Source organism: Mesocricetus auratus, unplaced genomic scaffold, assembly GCF_017639785.1.
Source record: "Mesocricetus auratus isolate SY011 unplaced genomic scaffold, BCM_Maur_2.0 Super-Scaffold_100001, whole genome shotgun sequence".
Taxonomy (NCBI): Eukaryota; Metazoa; Chordata; class Mammalia; order Rodentia; family Cricetidae; genus Mesocricetus; species Mesocricetus auratus.
The window spans coordinates 2,010,108-2,031,095 of NW_024429187.1; the positions used below are offsets into that span (position 1 = coordinate 2,010,108).

At 35.7% G+C, this 20,988-nt stretch overlaps 1 protein-coding gene across 4 annotated transcripts; it reads left to right on the forward strand.

Annotated features, from left to right (window-relative positions):
• The first annotated feature begins 42 nt into the window (after positions 1–42).
• On the forward strand, positions 43–20,463 carry LOC101844557 (taste receptor type 2 member 120-like). Of its 4 annotated transcripts, XR_005876640.1 has the most exons (7): positions 43–174; positions 5,851–5,947; positions 8,014–8,068; positions 11,585–11,703; positions 15,686–15,834; positions 18,228–18,320; positions 19,758–20,463. XR_005876640.1 is itself a non-coding variant. In XM_005072961.3 (2 exons), the coding sequence occupies exon 1, from the start codon at positions 14,899–14,901 to the stop codon at positions 15,784–15,786; it is 888 nt and encodes a 295-aa protein (XP_005073018.2). In that variant the 3' UTR covers positions 15,787–15,834; positions 18,228–18,374. The 4 variants fall into 4 exon arrangements, 1 of the variants encoding a protein (XP_005073018.2); XR_005876639.1 differs by lacking the exon at positions 8,014–8,068; XR_005876638.1 differs by lacking the exons at positions 43–174; positions 5,851–5,947; positions 8,014–8,068; positions 11,585–11,703 and having other exon boundaries at positions 14,899–15,834.
• Positions 20,464–20,988: the final 525 nt, after the last annotated feature.

Sequence of the window (20,988 nt, forward strand, 5' to 3'; positions counted from 1 at the left end):
CCCGACTCTCCTCTTTGGCATTGCAACTCAACAGGATGTGATGGGGAATGGAACTTTGGCATGGTTTTGAGATAGCAATATCATGCAATCAATCTAGATATTTGAATTTTTCCCTCGCTATGTCAATTTCATCCTACTTAGCAAAATGTCAACATGGCCATTCACTGCATAGAGGTGAGTGAAAAGTTTGTGTAAATATGTTCATTTTTGTTATTAATCCTTTAGCCAAATTTTAAGAAGTTTAATATTTTGGGCTAGTATTATCACTCAAAGTCTATCAGTTATACTTTATATATCCCCATATGTATTATTTTCAACTCTGGTTTTGTGGGATAGAAGACATCTCCTTGTCTCTGTGGTTTCTTATGAAACAATGTTTGCTACCTCAGCCTACTGGGGCCCAGAAGATTGCCTAGGGGTATATGAATTATTCTTAATAATGGAAGACTTGCAGTTGAAGAAAGGTATGGCTTAAAACACTCTAATTGAATTAGTTTTCTTCCTTAATTTATTAAAACAAACACAGTACAGAATCCACTATGGGATTCTGCAGCACAGGAATATAGATTTGAATTTTGTTGATAATACATGATATTTTATGTCTCTCAGACATCTGCTTCCCTCCCCTTTTCTAGAATGTTTCTGGAGGTTGAATTTGGGACTTATCTTTGAGAAAACTGTTATTTTGAATGTTTTCTAATTACTAATATGAAACACTGACTAGTAGTGGTTATACAATTGAACACAGTAGCCTGTTGCCTCACCAATAATCTTAGTTGCTTTATATCTTGTGATGTATATGTAATTTATAATCAGACATAACTTTATTCTTGGGCTGGCCTACAACAAAGGGAAACATCTCTACAATATTCTGATACTCACTCATCCCTATTCTCTACCAACTTGTTATACATTTTTAGTCAATTATCCCCTTTATTTATTTAACATGTCTATTTGCCTTTTTTCTCCACTTTTTTGAAAGAATCTGTTTTTCAGTGATTTAAATAAACATCTGTTTTATTCTTTGCCACCTTGTTTTAATTTTGATTTTAAAATATTTGGTAATAAGACATTTCATTTCCAACAGGGCTTTTTGGGTATTACATTGCTTACTGTCTTTTAATTTGCTATTTATTATACTTAATGGCTAAATCTCAGGTAACTATCTCACTATATAGATTGGCTTCTTCCTATCATTTCACACTTACACAGGATTTATATAAATTTTAACTTTTCTGCAGAGCTGATGGTGATTTGCTGACAGTTTGGTAAGAGGTAAGACAGAGTAGGCCATGTCATTAGAAATACTCTCAGCATCTTCATCAACTTTTGACAATGGGATGTGTCCAAGGCACATGAGTTTCTTTGTAGCCCCTTCGTGCAGGGGTCTCTGACTAACATAATAAGGTTCTCACAGCAATTGTATTTACACCCGATAGCAGGTCCCTTGAACCTGACCATTCTAGCATAGTCACAGATATATTCTGAAGTGAGACTCCATTAGCACTTGGTAATTTTTCACTGATTATATGAAATGAATAGCAGTTCCTCCTTGCTTCATGCTGGCAGGCCCTTCTCCTTTGTGCCATGACAGCTCTTGGTTTCCTCAGATACTATATAAAAAGAGCATGACAGAGAAGTGTCCTGCTGAGGTAGCTTATGGCAGAACTTTAGGTGGGAAAGGAAGGTCAGGGAGTAAGGACCTGAGCCACTGCCAGCCAGGCTGAGGGCTTGAACACTTGTATTAACAGAGGCATTGATTCTGCCAAAAATCACTCAGTTCTGGCCTTTTCCTGACCTGCTCCTGTGTCAGCCGTGTCTAAAAGAGATTAGTGCATTGTAGAAGAAAGCGTTACTTACGAACACACAGACACAGATAAAATGGAGGTTATGAAAGAACTAACAGAGGGACTAGCAACTAGGAAGGGAAGTGCTGAAGAAATGATCAAAATGATACCAAGCATATGGAAATTTGGGGTATATTTATACACTTACGCATTTATTCCATTTGCCTTGTAATACGTATTTAAACATTACTATGTCATCAAGAGACTTTAATACTTCTGTACCCTAAGAATTTACCCCGTAATAACACAGCATGACTTGCAGAATGTTGTAGAGACAGGTTTTTGCATGTGGTGTGTTCAGTCCCTTCAGTAGCCCTCTCTGGCTTCAGTTGCTGAACTTACTGCTGTGCCCTCACAGGGGCTTTGCTCTTAGCCTATGGCTTCCCTGTATTTCCCTGTGTCCTCATATTCTTCAGTTTACAAGAGCAGGAGTCACATTGAATCAGGAATGACATAACTGCTTCATTTTTACTTAATCACAGCATTCCAGTTTCCACTTCCAAATACACTCATATTTTAAGGGTTTGGGAGTTAGGACCTCAATACAGGATTAAAAAAAAAAGATGAGAACAGGACACCACCTGTGATGATTCTCTATGATATATAATTTAATTGTATCCATTTTAACCTGTTAGTCACAAACCCAGGAGTGACTTGAACATTAAAGTTCTCTCAGAAGGGTCTGTTAACATTCACAGTTTGCTTGATTTTCAAAATATCCCCTTATGACCACTGGAACCATTTATACATCAAGACAATGTCTCTTCTGGGATTATCTTGCCTTCCGGGGACTTTATTAGTGTTCCCAGCAGAGCTTGATAACATTATTGACCTCAACTCCATGTTTTATACGTTCTTAAATTTGCTGGAATAATCTTTTCAAAATAGAATGAAGTGGCATCACCATTAAACTGAAAATTTTATAAAGTTTGCTCACTACACTTATTATTAGATATAAATTGCATTTTCTATTCTCCACAAAGCCTTGTGTTCTTCTCTGTCTCTGTCTCTGTTCCTTTACCTCTCTCTCTTCCTACCTAGTTCTCTTTCTCTTTCTATGTGTTTTTCCCTGAGCCATTTTATTTGACTTTTCAATTCATTTTTCTTTTTATGTCTTAAATCAGTCTCACGATGTAGTGCATGCTGGCATAGAACTCAAGTTCCTTCTTCCTTTGTTGAGTGCTTGGAATAACACCATGTGTCACTTTCTTCAGCTCCCTTCTTTTCCTTGAAGAGTGACACATTCTATAAACAAAAGAGAAAGATCATTTTTTCAGCTTTATCAAGCATTAATTAGCTTGAAACAAGCAATAAACTGATGTTTAATGGGAAAAATGAACACATCCAAAATAAGTGAATTGCCTCTGGATAGTTACAGACCATAATAGGTCAGTTGAATTAGAAATGTCATTGTGAGCTTTAAATAAATCAATGATATTGGTGATATAATTTGGAAACTATATCAATGGCTTGAGGAAGTATGCATTTCCTTGATTTGCCTACAAATTCTGGCTGCATTATTATGATGCAGGTGTCTATGTTTTAACGTGATTTTGATGTTCCCTAACTATATGTTACCAAACTATTTTAGAATGTTTATATTTTAGCAACCTGTTCTCAACAAGGTCACTTACAATATAGAGTGTTTATTAAGCACTGATGACCAATTTATCCTTCAAACCAACCTGTTAGTTTTATATAGTTAGTTTTATGATCTCACTTTTGAGGTAGGTTTACTGAGTTCCAGTTGTTTTGAAAGTAATCATTGGTCTAGAAGGCAGTTGGCATGCCATGTGTGAGGCTAACATAAAACTAAGTTGGTGTCTAGAGGTTATTATTATGTTCCACTGCTTTAATACTGTTTATTTACTTCTAAGTTAAGAGAACATGTACTTGTATTACAATTTACCTAACGTACAGTATTTTCTGAGTTTTGGCAGGCAGGATTAAGAAAATTTTATCTATGAATGATATTTTCAATGTTATGAGCACACTATTTCAGTCATGTAGCATGTCCCCCTTTCTAGTGTAGATCTCCCACAAAGCAGATCGTGCAAATTCCTCTTGATACACAACCACATAGGTTTTTCATGGGAGTTCTGTTAACATCAAAAAAGGTTGTGTATTTTCTCTCGCATGAATTACACCCACTGTTTCTTCTAATTCAATGTACATAATTTTGGAAAGCTAAGAGGCATATTTCTAAAAATGTTGACTACCGCAGCATCTATTTTTATACGTTTAAATTGCATTCATTCCTTTCTCCAATTGTCACCTGTGTGTAGCTGTCAAAGCTAGAGTTGTATCCACAGAAATCATGCATTGTCAACATTCCTGTGGGAAGGCAGCATAAACAATTAATTACTTTAGTAATGCTACACTGTGTTGTGAACTTTCGATGGCTGCTTGGAGTTCATAGCGAAATACAATCACAGTTTCTTACATAGGATATACAAAGCATCATATACTGCCTCAATATTTTCTGAAGATATACATGATGATGTGCAGCTATTCCTACCAGAGTGATTTTGTTCCAGTGATTAGTGAATAATTCACATTTCTTCAAGGTGATCATGAACATTTTTTTCTCTTGGAACTGCAGTTCTCCCATCCTGTTTAAGAACAGCACTAGTGTCATAAATTCCCTTCACATTATCTTATTTCATCACCCATATTTTTAATACAAGAGCCTCAAAATTATGATGTGTGACACATTATGTGTTCCAGAGAATGTGTGTGATAGTATAGTTTGTCTAATAATGTCATATGATGGTAAATAGCATCCTGCGTTTAAAAGAAACGTTGTGTTTCCTTCCCTGGAAATTCACACATTTTGGAACTGCCAAAACCAACACAGCAGGTCTGAAGAGATGCTGTGTGACTTCTGATTCTAGATAACAAAAATACCTTCTTATTCAAAGGTCTTCTATTAGTATATAGCAAGTTCTCGGAGGAATACTATGAAGATGTACAACTGAAACTTAAAACTCACTGCATTCGTAATCATTCCTGAGCATTATTTGGTATATTTTTTTTCTTTCAGAGATAAAACTTCCATATTTATCATAACATAAATTTTCATACTTGAAAGTTTCCATTCATGAAGATTATTGGCTGTGGAGGGTCCTAAACAAGGATAGCATGATAAAAATCATCTTAATATTCCAACTGTATTCTTAGAGATTAATGTTTAGTTAAGTTTCTATTTCCCTGATTATCTTCCTGTACAGCATATTTTTAAGGCCTGCAGTCCAGGCTCTCCCACCCTTCTGCCACTTGTCCTGCAGTCCAGACTCCCCCAGCTGCAGACTTGTGTCCTTGGAACATAACCTGCTAAGGAGAACTTCTGCTCCCCTGCCCTTCTACTATTTGCCTTACTTAAACCCTGTTGGTACTTTTTAAAACAACAAAGGATAACCAGACTACAATCCACAGTTCCACAGAAGCTAGGTAACAAGGAGAACCCTAATAGAGACCCATGGTTTGCCCTGGGAAGGAAGATTAGATGATATCTACTGGGTTAATTTGGCTAGCAGGGTGGTAAGGAGGAGAGGAGATAAGAACATAAATGCGTTCTTTTATAAGTTGTCTTGTTCATGGTATTTCATCACAGCAATAGCAAAGTAACTAAAACAAAAGACTCCAGCTTCCAAAAGTATTTATTTAAAAGCAGAAAGACTAACCTAAACATATTGCAGAAGTGGCTTCATGTTATAAATACATTACCTAAAAATGAATTTGTAGATTTAGCCATAGAGAATTAGCAAAATCTGTGGTCTGAGGAGGCAAGGATGCATCTTTAACTGATGGTAGAACTTTTATCAGTGTTATCCAAGGTGGTCTGGTTTTGTCAGGCCAGAGTCTCCGCAGGGAGGCCCTGGGAGGCCTGTGGAACTATGAAGGTGAAGTTACAATCACAATGCCAGAATCATGCAGTTTCTGACTCAGAATGCTTTAGTCATGGAGTGGAGCCAGGCTAAGAGAGAAATTCTGTTTCCTGCAGGCAACAGAACTGAAGAAGTGGAGTTAATCAAGTCCTTTCAAGCCCAGATGATGACACCACAAGTCCAGAATCCACATGAGTCTATCTCAAGTGCCAGGTAACTAGAATGGGACTCTAGGATTTAAAGAGTTTCTGCACTTTGGTCTTCTCTTTGGTTCTATCTTCCCATATGATGCTCTCATTCCTTTCTTTTGTAGTGAGAATGTTTATTCTGTTCATTCTATGTTAAATGTATGTAGCTTGTGTTTTGATTATTCAGGGGCTCATGGCAAACAATTTAGTTAGTCTCAGAGGAGACTTCATGTTTACACTTTTTCTTACTATTTTCTCTTTAAGAACTTCATTCATGAGTCCACTCTTTTTACATAATTTCCACAATACCGCTAGGTGAAGAAATACAGGCAGACAATGGCTGTTGATGGAGGGAAGGAGAATCACTTATCTGTTGGGATGAGTCATTTTTCAGTTCAAAATGGTCAGCTATGAACCACATACAAATGAGCAATGTTAAACAGACTCAGTAACTGTGTGTGTATGTGTGTGTGTGTGTGTGTGCCTGTGTAAAACAATAATTAACAAGAAGAGATCATGATTCAAAGAAGCTTCTTGTTTTCCCACTTAAGCTTGTGAACAACATTACAATTGTTAAAGATTCTGCAGGCTTTTGAAGTAGAGCAGAATGAAAAGTGCATTGTGAAGTGTTTATAAATCTATAGCAACCACAGGTAGAAGAAGGTTGTGGCTTAAAAGGAACATGATTGTATTTCAGGTTGACAAAGTAATCCTGTCCACTTGAAAGGATCTATATTCACATTAGGAAGAAATCTCAGAGCATGTCAGTGATGGATTTTTGTGGGTAACATTAATTGTGGTGAGGAAACTCATACTCAGGTGGGCTGAGGTTTGGGGCTGCATAAAAATCATAAGGACAGCTGGGCACCACCACTCCCCATTCCCTGCTTTCTGAAAGTGACACAATGTGACCTGCTAGGTCCTGCTTTCCTGAATAACTCTCCCAGTATAAGTCAGAGTATGACCCAACTTTTTAAGGGTTTTTGGCCAGAATTTATATTCCTGGTAAGTTCAAATGTCATGACACCAAGTTTCCACAAGCACTCTTTAGCAAGCATGCCCTTCAGCCACTAAGTTTTAGAGCAGCACATGTTGAGAGAACTAATCTAGTCCCACAAAACAGGTTTGTTGGTGAAATCTTATTGGCATCTCAGAGTCACCTTTTATTAAGCCCCATTTCTTATGGATCTATCATTGCTCAATAGAACTATGTTAAGGTCCACATCTCAGGCCACAAACCTTCAGGAAAAATTTTTTTTCTATGTAGATGGAGGTACATTCCCCCATCAGTTCTATACTCCCAACCACTGAAAATAACATGCACAGCACAATTGGCAGATTAAATAAAATGTCCAACTCCATTTGAATCTTAGATAAGCAATAAATTATTGCCATTGTTCATTTATCATATTAGCAAGGCAATTTATTTTAATCTTAGTCCATCATTATACATTCATGATGAATTTATCTTATAATTATGTCAAATAATACTTATAAAAATTGCATTATTTTATCAAAAATGAAGATTGTACCTTCCATACCTTTATTTACTTAATCTGCCAATTCTACAATAGAACCCTCTCAATTTTAACTAAAATTTTTCTGAGACAATTATATGTCCACTAGGGGGCAGAACAACTCTACACTAAAAATGGGTATTCAAATGAAATAAGACTTCTGTGGAAGATAATCTCAGGGTGTGTGTTCAAAATTCTTTGCCTTTTCTACTCATTGTTTCCTGGAATCCAGGATTTTGTGCTTTTCACTAAATTTATAGCTCTTTATTCAGAACTGTTGTTTAAAATTTCACTTTTATTTGTGCTACTGAGATACAAATCTAGGGCCTCATATGCACTGGGCATGAGCTCACCACTGAGTTACACTCACACCATTAAGCTGTGCTTTTCAAAGAGCAGGCATTGTCGTTTGAATTGAATTCAACTCAGCAAACTGAATAGTTTGGTTTGTTTTTCTTGGGAAACATCTGTATTTCTTTGCAGTAGTTTTCTCTGTTTTTTTTCCTACTATAATTTCCTGGCATTTTCCTAGTCTTTTGACATTTCTAACATAGGATTTTTGTCTTCCTTACAGTTAACCAATTGAGTATGTTATATATTCTTCTAAATACTTGGATGCTAGAGGTCAGGTACGGTGATTATAATTTTACTGAAAACACGGGATTGGATCATTTGTCATAACTTTCAACATACTTTGTTATGTTCCTTAATAATTGTTTTGTCAAATCGTATATCCTATAAACCACTTTAATTTAACTTCTGGTTTTCAACCTAGGTGATCGTTTTAAAGATTGTTGTAAGAATTAAGTTTCTGTTTATATATTTAGCTTGTTTATACACACTCATGCAATATGCTCTGATTGCAATCTGTATATTTCAACTTTAACATTTATCTAATACATCTTTAAAAATGAAGTTATCTATGCTACTTTTTATAGAATCTCAAGAAAAATATATTGTCAATATAATTTTACTATAAAATACATAATCTTTAGTACTGATTCTGTTTCCTTTCCTTCTAATTTACCTAAAGTCAAATTATGTATCACAGGATCTAGTGATAACATAGAAGCTAGATACATCGGTGTGAAGAACTTGGAATCTTCCTTGTCTTTCCCACTCTGGACCATCATTAGTCACCTTCTTCAGGACCAAGGGAGACACTTGTTTCAATTCTATTTTCCACAAAACAATAACAACCAAATGGATGACCAGATGAATAAAAATACTATCATATAGACAAAACTATTTGACACATAATCATCTTGAATAGAACAAGCCAGCAGTATTCTAAGGTTGCCCAAATAACACATTCAAAAGAAAAATCAAAAGGAAATCACATTGTTCATAGATTTTGTGTGCCCTGGGGAACTAAAGGTCCCAGGAAATGCCTCTCCAAATGACCTACCTCTCCTGTTCCATAGTACTTTAAAACATCTAAACATACCTGGCACATTAAACACATTTCTCAGACCTACCAGAATGAAGCCCCAATGCCTCCACATAGGCTTGGTAAGATCATTTAGACTACCTTTATTCCTAATTACCATAGAATTTTAACTGGAATGGAAATTCATTTCATAAAGAATTATGGATCCAGGAAGTATTTCATAATATAACAGTTACTAATTGCTGTATACAATTAAGTTCTATTCAGCTTGAAATCAATTTGTATTTAAAAGGAAACATACCAAAATTAAAACAACAACAAACAGATAAAATATGTAGAACATCAGGTCTCATGATGAGAAAATTTTAAGATGTCAGGCAATGAGTAACACTGTTACCTGAGCATTGGAAGTACGTGATGTGAGCTCTGCAACTGATCTTGAACATTTCCAGTCCATGGTATAGGAGAAGGAGTCCAGTGGATTTCCTGAGCTGATGTGATCAAGGAGTCTAAGATGCTGGAATCCATAGCATTGAGAACCAAAAAGCATAGTAATCAGAAGTACTGATAAAGTAATTTCCTAGGGTCAGGAAGTAACCAGCCAGGATAGTCAGGAAATATTGACCTTGAGACATAAAGAGTGAAGAAGTACATCTATTAATGCTATTAATAATAAAAAATCATGTATTTCTTGGAGCATTGGTCAGAATGCATAGAAAGTCTTTCCCCAATGGTTGGAGCTAACATATGCTATTTCCCAAATTATTTCAAAAGCCATAAAAAATGACTTAATTGTTTCCTTGTGTTTTAAATACCTCCCAGCAAAACTTGAATTGATATCTACAGGCACACAAAAATAGCCAACATTAAACATGGCTTAACATACATTATTGGACATTCAATTATTTATTTCTAAGGTCTGTTAAAACCCTACCAAATTATGATGTGTAATGGCACAGATATTAAAAATACCAGATAGCTTTAAAACAGATATTATAAATACATTACAGGTATCCAAAGGTTAAGATATCAACTGTTCATGTAATAAAACCAGGAAGTTAAAAAATTCCCAATGAACATTTATAATTCAAAATCAAATTTTTGAAGGGACTGTGTATTGTAAGGGGTTATTTCAGGAACAGAAAATATTCATGAACTTGAAAACATAAATTAAACACATTAGAAAATAAAAAATGAAATGAACAGCACTGGTATTCAACAAAGTTCAATTGTGAAATTAAAATAATTCAAAATGTTGAGCTGGGTATAAATCACAATGGCCAATGGTGCTGGAGAGACAGCTCAGCTGTTTACAGCACTTGTTGCTCTTGCAGAGGACCAGGTTTGGTGCCCAGCACCCACATACCCATGTCATGTGGCTAATGACTCCATGTAGTTACGATTAAAGGGGGTTTTCATCATCTTCTTGCCTTTATACTCATGTGCATGGAGTGCACATACAAGCAAGGAGGCACATATGTATACACTTAAATACAAATAAATGCACATGTAAAAATAAACAATGGCCTGTTTCACAAATCTGGTGGAAGCTATAAACACTAAATCCAGGAAGTTCAGTAAACCACACTTAGAGAACCTAGCAGCATATAAATGCACATTCCTACCCAGATTTGCAGATTAGTTTAATAGAGACAACATCAAAATATCTCAAAAGAGGTGCATTCACAGGGACCAATAAGGATTGTGTCAGATTTAGTCAAAAACAGTGTAATAAAAGTATCTTATGTAACAACATTATGGAAGTACAAAAGTAGGAAAACTCTCAATTTGGACTGGAGGAGTAGATCCCAAAACTGAAACAGATAAACATTTGCCCAGATACCTGACAGATGTATACTATAAGAAATCTCAAATATTGTGCTCAAAGAGAGTGGAAAATAAGAATATGTAAATGATATAATGAGCAATAGAAAAAAAATAAAAGAGCAACAGAAATGATAACTTTCTCATCAATATACAAAACGTTCCTTTCATTTAAATTTCATAAACGTATAACTGATTTGCTTGGATTATGGCATTCACAGAGATAAATTTATGTTAGCATTCTCTCTAGAATATAATAATACATTTGAAATAGCACATGATAAAAATAAGGAGGAAATACAGGCTAATATAATCTTAAAGTGACGAACTGTTAATACAACTGAGTTTTTTATGAAGACTTATGTTCATAATACCTGTTTTATTCCCAAAGATACTCATCATCCTTTTGTGAAATTATTGGCATAATTTTCCTTGTTGTTTTACTACCTAATTCAATGTCTACTTTTCAGAGTTGAGTTTTGCATACAGCTAGCTTTAAGAAAATGAATCATTTGTTTTCTGACTGCTTTTTAAATTAAAACTACAGTTGCTATGAAGTAGAAAATGGATGAAGTTTTACCTAGAGGGAAAAAATGAGAACACTGAGGGAAAGGAAAGGAGGAGGGATAAATAACACTAATGCTGTTTGAAAAAGCCATAGGAAAACTATATTATTTTGTGTATACTTAAAATTACATATAATATACACAAGTTTAAACATATGCTCATACATAAATATATACAAATATATGTATATGAATATAATATAATGTATATATACATGGGTTATTCAACTTAGAGAGACAATGCTTCTTCCACAAACCATAGACTTTATGGAAAAACTCCACTGCCATCAAGGACAAAATTCCTTTGGCGTTCAAGGGACACCAAAACAATATAGGCTATTGCCATTGCCATTTCTGTGTTCTAGGTAAAGAAGGAATGACCCTATTATTGAAGACACCACATACTTCAGAAACAGGACTTAGAAACCCATATATGGGTCTGACCTGGAAGAGAAGGAGTCATGCAAGCTGAAGAGGGAGAAAGGTAATCAATAATGTTATCAAGCTTTAATACCTTCAAACTGCAACATTGATCAGCAAAAGATATTCTGAAAGATGAAATAGTGGTACATATATCCTTGGGGTAACGAGAACACAACTAATTGGATGGGGATTCGTATTTGGTAATGTAAACTGGTCAATACCCATGACTGGAGATGCCATGGTACCTTGCAGCACAAATACTAAAACCCTAGAGGACAGCCTACTACTTTTATCATTTTCCTAAATCAATACAATCTCTGGCTGAATTCATTACACTTGTCCTTATATCCAATGGTAAGTGCAGGTCTCACCCTCATCAAATAACTTTCTTTTTTCAGTAGATAGAAACTGTCATAGAAAGCCACAACTGAAAAATAACAAACCCCAATTGTTATATGCACAACAGAACCCCAACACCTCAGGCTCAGGGAACATTGCACAAAACAAAGAGGAAATGATTCCTGGTAACACACTATCACATCCAGAAATTTTAAGAAAGATAAAAGATGGAAGGCCTACTATCACAGGTTATTATTCCTTTTCTAACCAACATCAAGCAGAATAGGAGCACCATGTAATAAAGAATGAGGGCAAAATTGATTTTGAGGAGGATCTTATTATCCCCCACAAACAATTCATAACAACTATTCATATATTTAATGTCATTAGCACTGGGTGGGATCTGTCACAGAAGATGGTGAAGCAAACACTGAAGCCTAGTTTGCTAGCGTGCAAATAAGACACATCCTCATTCATGATTTTGTAGCAGGTTGCCTTGTTTCATATCTAGGGGATTTGAATTCACTAGGTTAGATACTACTTAGTGAATTTTTAAAAGCATATTCAGGAAGTATCTAATGTGGTAGATGGATCTTGGTTATCTGTAGATGACTTAATGTCTTCCTTAGTACAATGGCCTATTTCAAAGAAATTTTTGACTCATATAGCCAGATTGGGGAAACCTCTGTACATTTTCTATGTACCATCAATTAATAGGTACATCATTTATTCCTAACATTTATAAATATTCATGAGGATTTAATGAGTCTGATCATGCTAACCTAGATGGGATCACTGGTGCACAGTGTGTTCCCAATTCTGAGGAATTAAGAAGCATGTAGACTGGATTTCCAGATGAAATAGTGACTTAGGTATATATTATGTAAAATAACCTATATTTCATGTTTTATTTACTATCAGGAATTTTAGAAAATTATTCTAGATTACAGAACAGTATAAATGAGTAATGTTCCTCATTATAGAATTATAAGACCCATTTCTTTTTTTTTCTTTTTTCTTCACAATATATGTTTCTATTTAAATTAGAAACAGGTATGCTTCACATGTCAATCCCAGCTCCCTCTCCCACCCAATCCCCATACCATTCCCCATGGAGTGTGAGGCCTTCCATGTGGGGATCTCCAGAGTCTGTCATTTCATCCAGGGCAGGACCTAGGCCATTCCCCATGTGTCCAGGCTGAGAGAGCATACCTCCATGTGGAGTGGACTCCCAAAGTTCATTTGTAAGCCATGGTAAGCACTAATCTACTACCCAAGGCCCCAGAGATTGCTGAGGCCTTCTCCCTGACACTACATTCAAGGGGTCTGGATCAGTCCCCTGCTGGCCTCTCAGCCCCCTCAAGATGTCTTTGTGGGTTTCACCAGCACTTGACCAATTTGCTCATCATTCCTCCATCTCTGTCACTGGGTTCCAGGAGTTCAGTTCAGTGTTTAGCTGTGGATAAAGACCCATTTCTGATAGATTCATTAATCCAGACACTAATTTGTAGGTTCGTTAGGCTGTTTAAAGAAAGATTATGGAGTATAACAGCAATGCTACTGAAAACCAGAGATCAAAAGATAGTGTCAGATACCCTGAAGCTGGAGTTACAGGTGGTTTCGAGCCAGGCCGATGTGGGTACTACTAGGGCTGACCTATGTTCAGGGAGATATTTCTCCAGAAACTACACTCAGCTTTTTATGAGATGAGATCTGAATATGTAAGTCTTTTCCACACTTTTACTGCCCTCCCTTCCACCTCTCCAGTGCTGGGATCACAATGGAATCATGTTCAAGTTGGATTCTGCTTTTTTGGAGGGGAGACTATTTGAGACAGAGTTTCTCTGTGTAGCTTTGTAGATCAGACTGGCCTGGAACTCACAGAGATCCACCTGCTTCTGCCTCCATTTCTACTTTCATGATTATAGACATTTTGACTAGAATGAGACAGAACTCAGTTTAGTTTTGATTTTCATTGCTTAGATGGCTAAAGGTAGAAATCATGTTCTTTAATAGTCTAAGAAGTGTTACAAACATTCAAATAATTTTAATCAAATAATACTTGAAAATGGGATGAAGCCAAGAGTAACACTGTGAAGCTCCACATAAGACTTTTAAAACATTAAGAATGGGCTGAAATTGAAGTGGGGAAAGAGATTTATAATCCTTGATGCCGTCTCTTAGACACACTTTACAGTTTTAAGACCACAGAGCAATAATTCTTCCATCCATGAATTGTCCATGTATGTTTGTGAATGCATGTCCATGCTTGAGTATGTAAATGTGCATGCTTATGAGCTGATGAAGAATCAGGTTAAACACAGACATTTGTTATTGGTGAGGAGTTTTCAAGGAATGCCAGCTTTTTGGATGCTCCTCAGTAAACCTTGGATCTTTTGAGAAGAGAATTTGAGACTCCTAGTACATGAATCTTATATTAAAAATAAATGAGTCCATAGAGGGGAATTATTCTAGATGATCAAAGTTTCATATACTGACTGATACCCCTACATTCTTTACATATGGGCTCTAAAATTTGACTAACAAAGCTGACTATCACAGTTGATGGATGATTAAAGAAACAAAATTTCCAACAGTGGAATAGAATTTGTATTTATTTGCCTGCTGGCAAATGAGAATACATTGTCCTTCCTTTATTAGCACTGAAATACACTAGCTTATGATAGATACACAAATGTATGTAATTAGAGACATTATGGTAATGTGAATTTCCATAAACAAAAGATTTAATCCATCCATTATTCACTGGGGTTCTTCTTGGCACAGATTTTTAAATGAAGCAAGAGCTCTAGTATATATTTAGTCAAGAACAAATACAATTACATCTATATATGAAAAGAATCAAAATCAGTAAAGTAAGGCATGCCTTTTTCTCTTTTTTGTTTGATTAGATGAAATGAATTTACTACAATGTATTATGACCATCATAATAATATCAGCATTTCTCTTAGGAAACTGTGCCAATGTCTTCATAATTCTAGTGAACACCATTAATGGTATCAAGAGAAGAAAGGTCTCCTCTGTTGATAGAATTATAACTGCTCTTGCCATCTCTAGAATTGGCTTGCTCTTTGGGATGTCATTGAATTGGCATTCCACTGTGTTTACTGCAGATGCATACAATGTACAAATAAGAGCTTGTGGTCGCATTATCTGGACAGTAAACAACCATTTTAGCAATTGGCTTGGGACTATGCTCAGTGTTTTTTATTTGTTCAAAATAGCCAATTTTTCCAACCCTCTATTTCTTCACTTAAAAAGAAAAATTGAGAATGTTCTTCTCGTGATATTTTGGGGGACTTTCTTGTCTTTGTTTTTTTATCTTGGTGTGGTGAACATCAAAAAGGTTGCTTGGGAGAGTGATTACGAAGAAAATGTGACTTTGAAGAACAATCTGAAGGACATCACAAGCATTGCAAACATACATCTCTTCGGCCTTATAAATATCATACCATTTTGTATATCACTAACATGTGTTCTACTCTTAATCTACTCCCTAGGCAAACATCTCAGGAATATGAAATGTCACGGCAAAGGATGTCAAGATCCCAGTACCGTGGTCCACATAAAGGCATTGCAAACTGTGGTCTCCTTTCTGTTGTTATATGCCACATATGCTCTCTGTGTAATTATATCATGTTGGAGTTTATATAATTTAACAATCTTTTTATTTTGCATTGCAGTTGGTGCTGTTTATCCAACAGGTCATTCTTTTATCTTGATCTGGGGAAACCAGAAGCTGAAACAGTTCCTTCTGTTGTTTCTGAAGCAGATGAGATGCTGACTGGAAAAATGGAAACCTTCACTTCTACAGATAAATATCAGAGATTTGGTATCTTCTAGCTCAATATAACTGATGCTAATAGTAATATTTGTCTCCCCAGTACTATTTTCAGAGCAGATATTATTAAAATTTTCTAAAGCCATTCTTAGGAAAGTGTTGTCCCAAAATTCTAAATAAAAGGATACATGGATGCATTTTGGTGAGAAGATTTAAAACAGCATTCCCTTAATCACCACTTTCTCACAGACAACCTAGTTATAAATAATTTGGAAAATACATTTCATAATCATAAAATCATATATATTACCCTGTTATTCTCTTTTTGAAAATAACACTTTGCTCTCTGATATATAATTCAGTGTTCCTGCCAGCTAGTAATGGTTGGACCATCAAAATGTGAACTAACTTTACACTATGGTGATGAGCAGTGTTATAGAAACACATGTATATTAACCCTTTATTCTCAAATAGAGAATATTTTAAAATATTATCACAGTAAAACAACACAGAAATAAATGCACATAATTCACTCTTCATTCACCAAGACTACATCAGTGAACTATATATGGCAAGCATAAGCAATCTCTTGAGAATTTGGTTTCTTAGAATCTTTTATAAATTGTGGTGATGACAGACTTGCGTTGATATAATCATTGATTGAAAGTTCTAGGATAGGCAGTAAAATATTCAAACATTGAGTGCTATTCAACTGTCAATTTGGGATACCTTGTTTAAGCAGTTCTTCCATTTTTATTCCTTTTCAGAGTTCTTTATTTTTGCTTTTTTAATTAATTTAGTTTTTACATTCCAATCCCAGGTCCCCTTCCATCTCTTCTCCTGTTCCCCCAATCCCCTACCCACCTCCCATCTGCTCCTTGGAGAGGAGAAGGCCTCCCCTAGGAAGTCTACTAAGTCTGTCCCATCATTTCATTGAGGCAGAACCAAGCCACTTTTCCACCCCACTGTGTCTAGACTGAGCAAGTTATCTCTCTATATGGAATAGGCTCCACTAAGTCAGTTTGTGCATTAGAGTTAGATCTTGGACTCGCTGCCAGTGACTCCATCTGTTGTCCTTTTTAAAATTCTTATACAAAATAATATGAGTCAATATATTTCATTAAGTTTCTACTTATTTGTCCCCTATCCCCACTACTCTTCCTGTTCTCTTTCTATCTCTACAAAGTCTCCTTTTCCATCCACATTTTAAAAGTAACACAAACTCAATTATCTTCCATCTCTTCCATTTCTTTCTCTTGACTCTTGATGTCTTCCTCTCCTTTTTTATGGGCTTCTGTCTATTTTTAAGATACACACACACATACACACATACACAGCCGAAATTAAATCTCAATCCTTCTATGGGGGAGAAAACAAACAATATTTGTCTTTCTGAGTCTAATGAGCTTTACTTAACATAATATTCTGGTTTCTTAAGGTTTTCTACAAATGTCGTAATTTTATTTTTTCATTGTGTATGTGTATCATATTTTCATTATCCATTCATTTGTTGGTTTTCTTCCTATCTGATTTCATTTCTTAATTCTTATAGATAATGCAACAACACATATGGGTGCACAAGTAATGTACCATGTGTTTATTTGTGGACTTATTATTTTGGGAATATACCCATAAGTGGATCATAATGGTGGTTCAAATTTTTGAATTATGGAAATCTCTATATAGATTTCCATAATGGCACCTCAAGTTTATCTCCACCCCAACGGTGTATAGATGTTCCTTTTTTATCTAACTTCTTGCCATGACTTATTAAAATTTATTTATTTATTTTTAGATTATAGTATAATTACCTCATTTCTCCCATCCCTTTCCTTTATCTAAACCAGCAGTTCAATGTGTCAGTTGTGACACATTTGGCAAACATCTACCTGCCAAAATATTTACATTGTGATTCATAACATTTGCAAAATTATGTTTGTGAAGTAGTAATGAAAATAATTGTATAGTTGGAGGCTGACAGAACATGAGGAACTGTATTAAAGGGCAACAACATTAGTAAGGTTGAGAACCTCTGAGAAACCCTCATAAGTACAGCTCCTTGCTCTTTTTCAAATAAAAGGCCTCCATTTATAATTATTATTACAATATGTTTTATACATATATGTGTATATTCCTAAATACAGAAGTACAATATGCACAGTCTATATGATGTTATTTGTATATATATATATATGTATATATGTATATACATATGTATTCAGGGTAGATCATTTGGTATTTGATAACCAATTGTTTTCTTTTCCTGAGAAAGACTGTTTCTATAGCTGTTAATGTTTCTTACTTGTCTGTAGTTCTTTGTGTAGGGAGAGGCTTTGTAAGCTTTCCACCATCCAGTGTGGCATGACTAATATTATCATTGTTTAGCTCATGTTTAGAAAATCAAGTTGGTGATATTTTAATGGGTATATTTCTGATATTACTAGGAGAAACTATCACAACAAACTTCCTGATCCTCTGGCTCTTACAACCTTTCCTTCTCATCTTCAACATTTATCCCTGAACCTCAGGTGCAGGAGGTAATTGTAGGTGTATACATTAGGACTGGGCTCCACAATTTTGCAAGTTGATTGGTTGTGATTTCGTGTGGTGATATCCTGTCTTCATTATAACCATTTTGATTGGGGTGAGATAGAATCACAAATAAGTTTTATTTTTTAATTTCCATGATAATTAGAGAATTTTCAATATGTTTTCAAATACTAACTAGTCATTTCAGTTATTAGTCATTTTTTAATTTGTCTTTTCTGTTGGGAAACAGTAGTTGGGTGACTCAGGCAATGAATGCTGAAACATTAAACTAAGTTTGATACATTTCAGGGTGGAAAATTTACAGTAACAACACTGATATGCCTATTTTTCCTACTTAGTTCAGGATAGTGTGTCTCCTTCGTGTAGTGGTGGTTGCATGCTCTCTGCAATTGATGTAAAACCAAGCCATCTGAAAGTGGAATATCCTTGAACGCTCAGAGCACTCATCTCCCTGTGTTTTCTATCAGGCATTTCTCTTAGTCAATGTACTCCACCCCTGAGTCTGGGGATGCCTCCCAACCACTGATTGCCTATGGAACATAGAATAGTGTCACAAAGTAGCATGTATTGGATGGATTTGTAAGAAAGCTATGGTGTTTCTGTGTGTCCATTGTTGTAGACAATAATGTATGCAACAGAGTCTCAACTGCCTTGCAAAGGTAATAGAAGATTTGCCAGTATAAGAGAAAAATTAGAATTCTAACATTAGAAAATTTAAAATTCTTAAAACTTAGATTGGGAAGAAGACATATGGATGCTACCTGCTGTGCTTACCTCTATTTGGCAGGAAAAAATGGTAAAAACTGGAAGACAGTATGAGATGCAAAAGAAATAAAGTACAGATTACATCTGTGATAGAGTCCTTCCAGAGATATAAAATCTTGAAACCCATGGGAGAAATCAGATATCCAGATACTTAGGAGATAAAGGGACATTGAAGAAGTGATAAGAGAGACCTTTTAGGCCTGGCATTCAATTCAGATTTTGATGGGGACCATTATAATACTCAGCATAGAAAACCATGATTATCAGAAAATACTCAAAATCTGAAACCTATGAATTGAAACTTTAATTTTTATTTCAGTTTTAATTGTGTTAATATGTGTACACCCTGCATGGATATGTGCAGTTGCTGGCAAAGTTCATAAGGGGATGTCATATCCCCTTGGACCATAGTTAAACATAGTTGTGAACTACCTGACATAGATGCTGTGAAACAAACTTGGGTCTTTTTCAAGTGCATTATGCTCTTAACTGCTGATCTGTCTCTCCAGTCCAAGGAAATTACCTTTAAAGAGCAATGAAAAAGTCTCTGTGGTCTATAGTATGAGACTGAGGTACAAAAGGACAGAAAGGGTAGGCTTGGTGATGTGATAAGTAGAGAAATTGAATGAAACAACTTCCCTTCTCTCCCTAAAACTAAGGCTGTATAACTGTGCACATGGAGTTGGCAATGAGTACTTTTCCCTTGTATCAGAAAATACACTATGGATGAAGACTACTCACCCCATCTGTGAGGATATCAGCATCTCCATTCACCCTTGAAGACTAGTTAAGTTGAGCAATACAAGATGACCCTATTAAGACAACTAAGAAATGGGTGGTGTTCTGCATCCACAGTAGCAGCAAAGCCACTGAATGAAAAGGACAGATGACTTCTGGATCATGACTGTGGGTTACTGACAGCTAGATAATGGACTGTGCTCCATCCATACAGCTATATCCACCCTGACAAAGCAGTTACTACAAGGGATGAGATCTTACCATGTTCACTGATCCTTGTTTGAATTTGTTTTTAGTTTCTCCTCTGCTATTCAAGACAAACTTGTGCTCACTTGAAGCTACAATGACATTTGGTAATCCTGCCTACTTTCTGAGAAATGGTTTCATTGCAAAATAAAAATCTTTGGGCCAGGCAGTGGTGGAACATGCCTTCAATCCCAGCACTTGGGAGGCAGAGGCAGGCATATCTCTGTGAGTTTGAGGCCACCATGGTCTACAGAGCAAGTTTCAGGATAGGCTCTAAAGCTATACAGAGAAACCCTGTCTCAAACTAAACAACCCAAAAAGAACAACATACTAATCCTTGTTTGTCTTACAGATTTATAAAAGCTTGTAGATCACAATGGACCACAGTTAAGTACCTACATTAAAGTGCCGAGACTAAATGAGAAAAAGGTTACCATGAATTGTTGTACAGTAAGACTCCCAAAACCCCAGGAACCTTAAAAACTGCTAACATTTCTGCTGCTTTTATGATAGGACTAGTCAGATGGAATGTCCCCATCACTGAATACACTGTATTCTTTGGCAAACCAGGCTGGGACTGAATTGAAATCTCATTCCTTTCTGACTGTCTTTCACAGTGCAGATTGCAGGAGGAGAGTTATTTACAATATACTTTGGTATTGAATCTGTGTACTACACTAGATATGTCCTGTAGTGTAAGCAGCACGAATATTATGGGTCCAAATTCATTCCATCTTTATGAATGCAATTTAGGCTTGTATGTCAGGTATAAACTTGTATCTGGTCCTCTAAACCCATGTAAAAAAAGCATATAGCTGTAGCATTTATAGGTCCCAAGGGAGAGGACACTGATCCTGTTTTTATAAATGGATATGACATATCTGTCAATGTTTCTTCTTGTGTTTA

What these genes read in the sequence shown, in the direction of transcription:
- LOC101844557 (XM_005072961.3), top strand. Translation starts at nt 14,899, where the DNA reads ATGAATTTACTACAATGTATTATGACCATCATAATAATATCAGCATTT.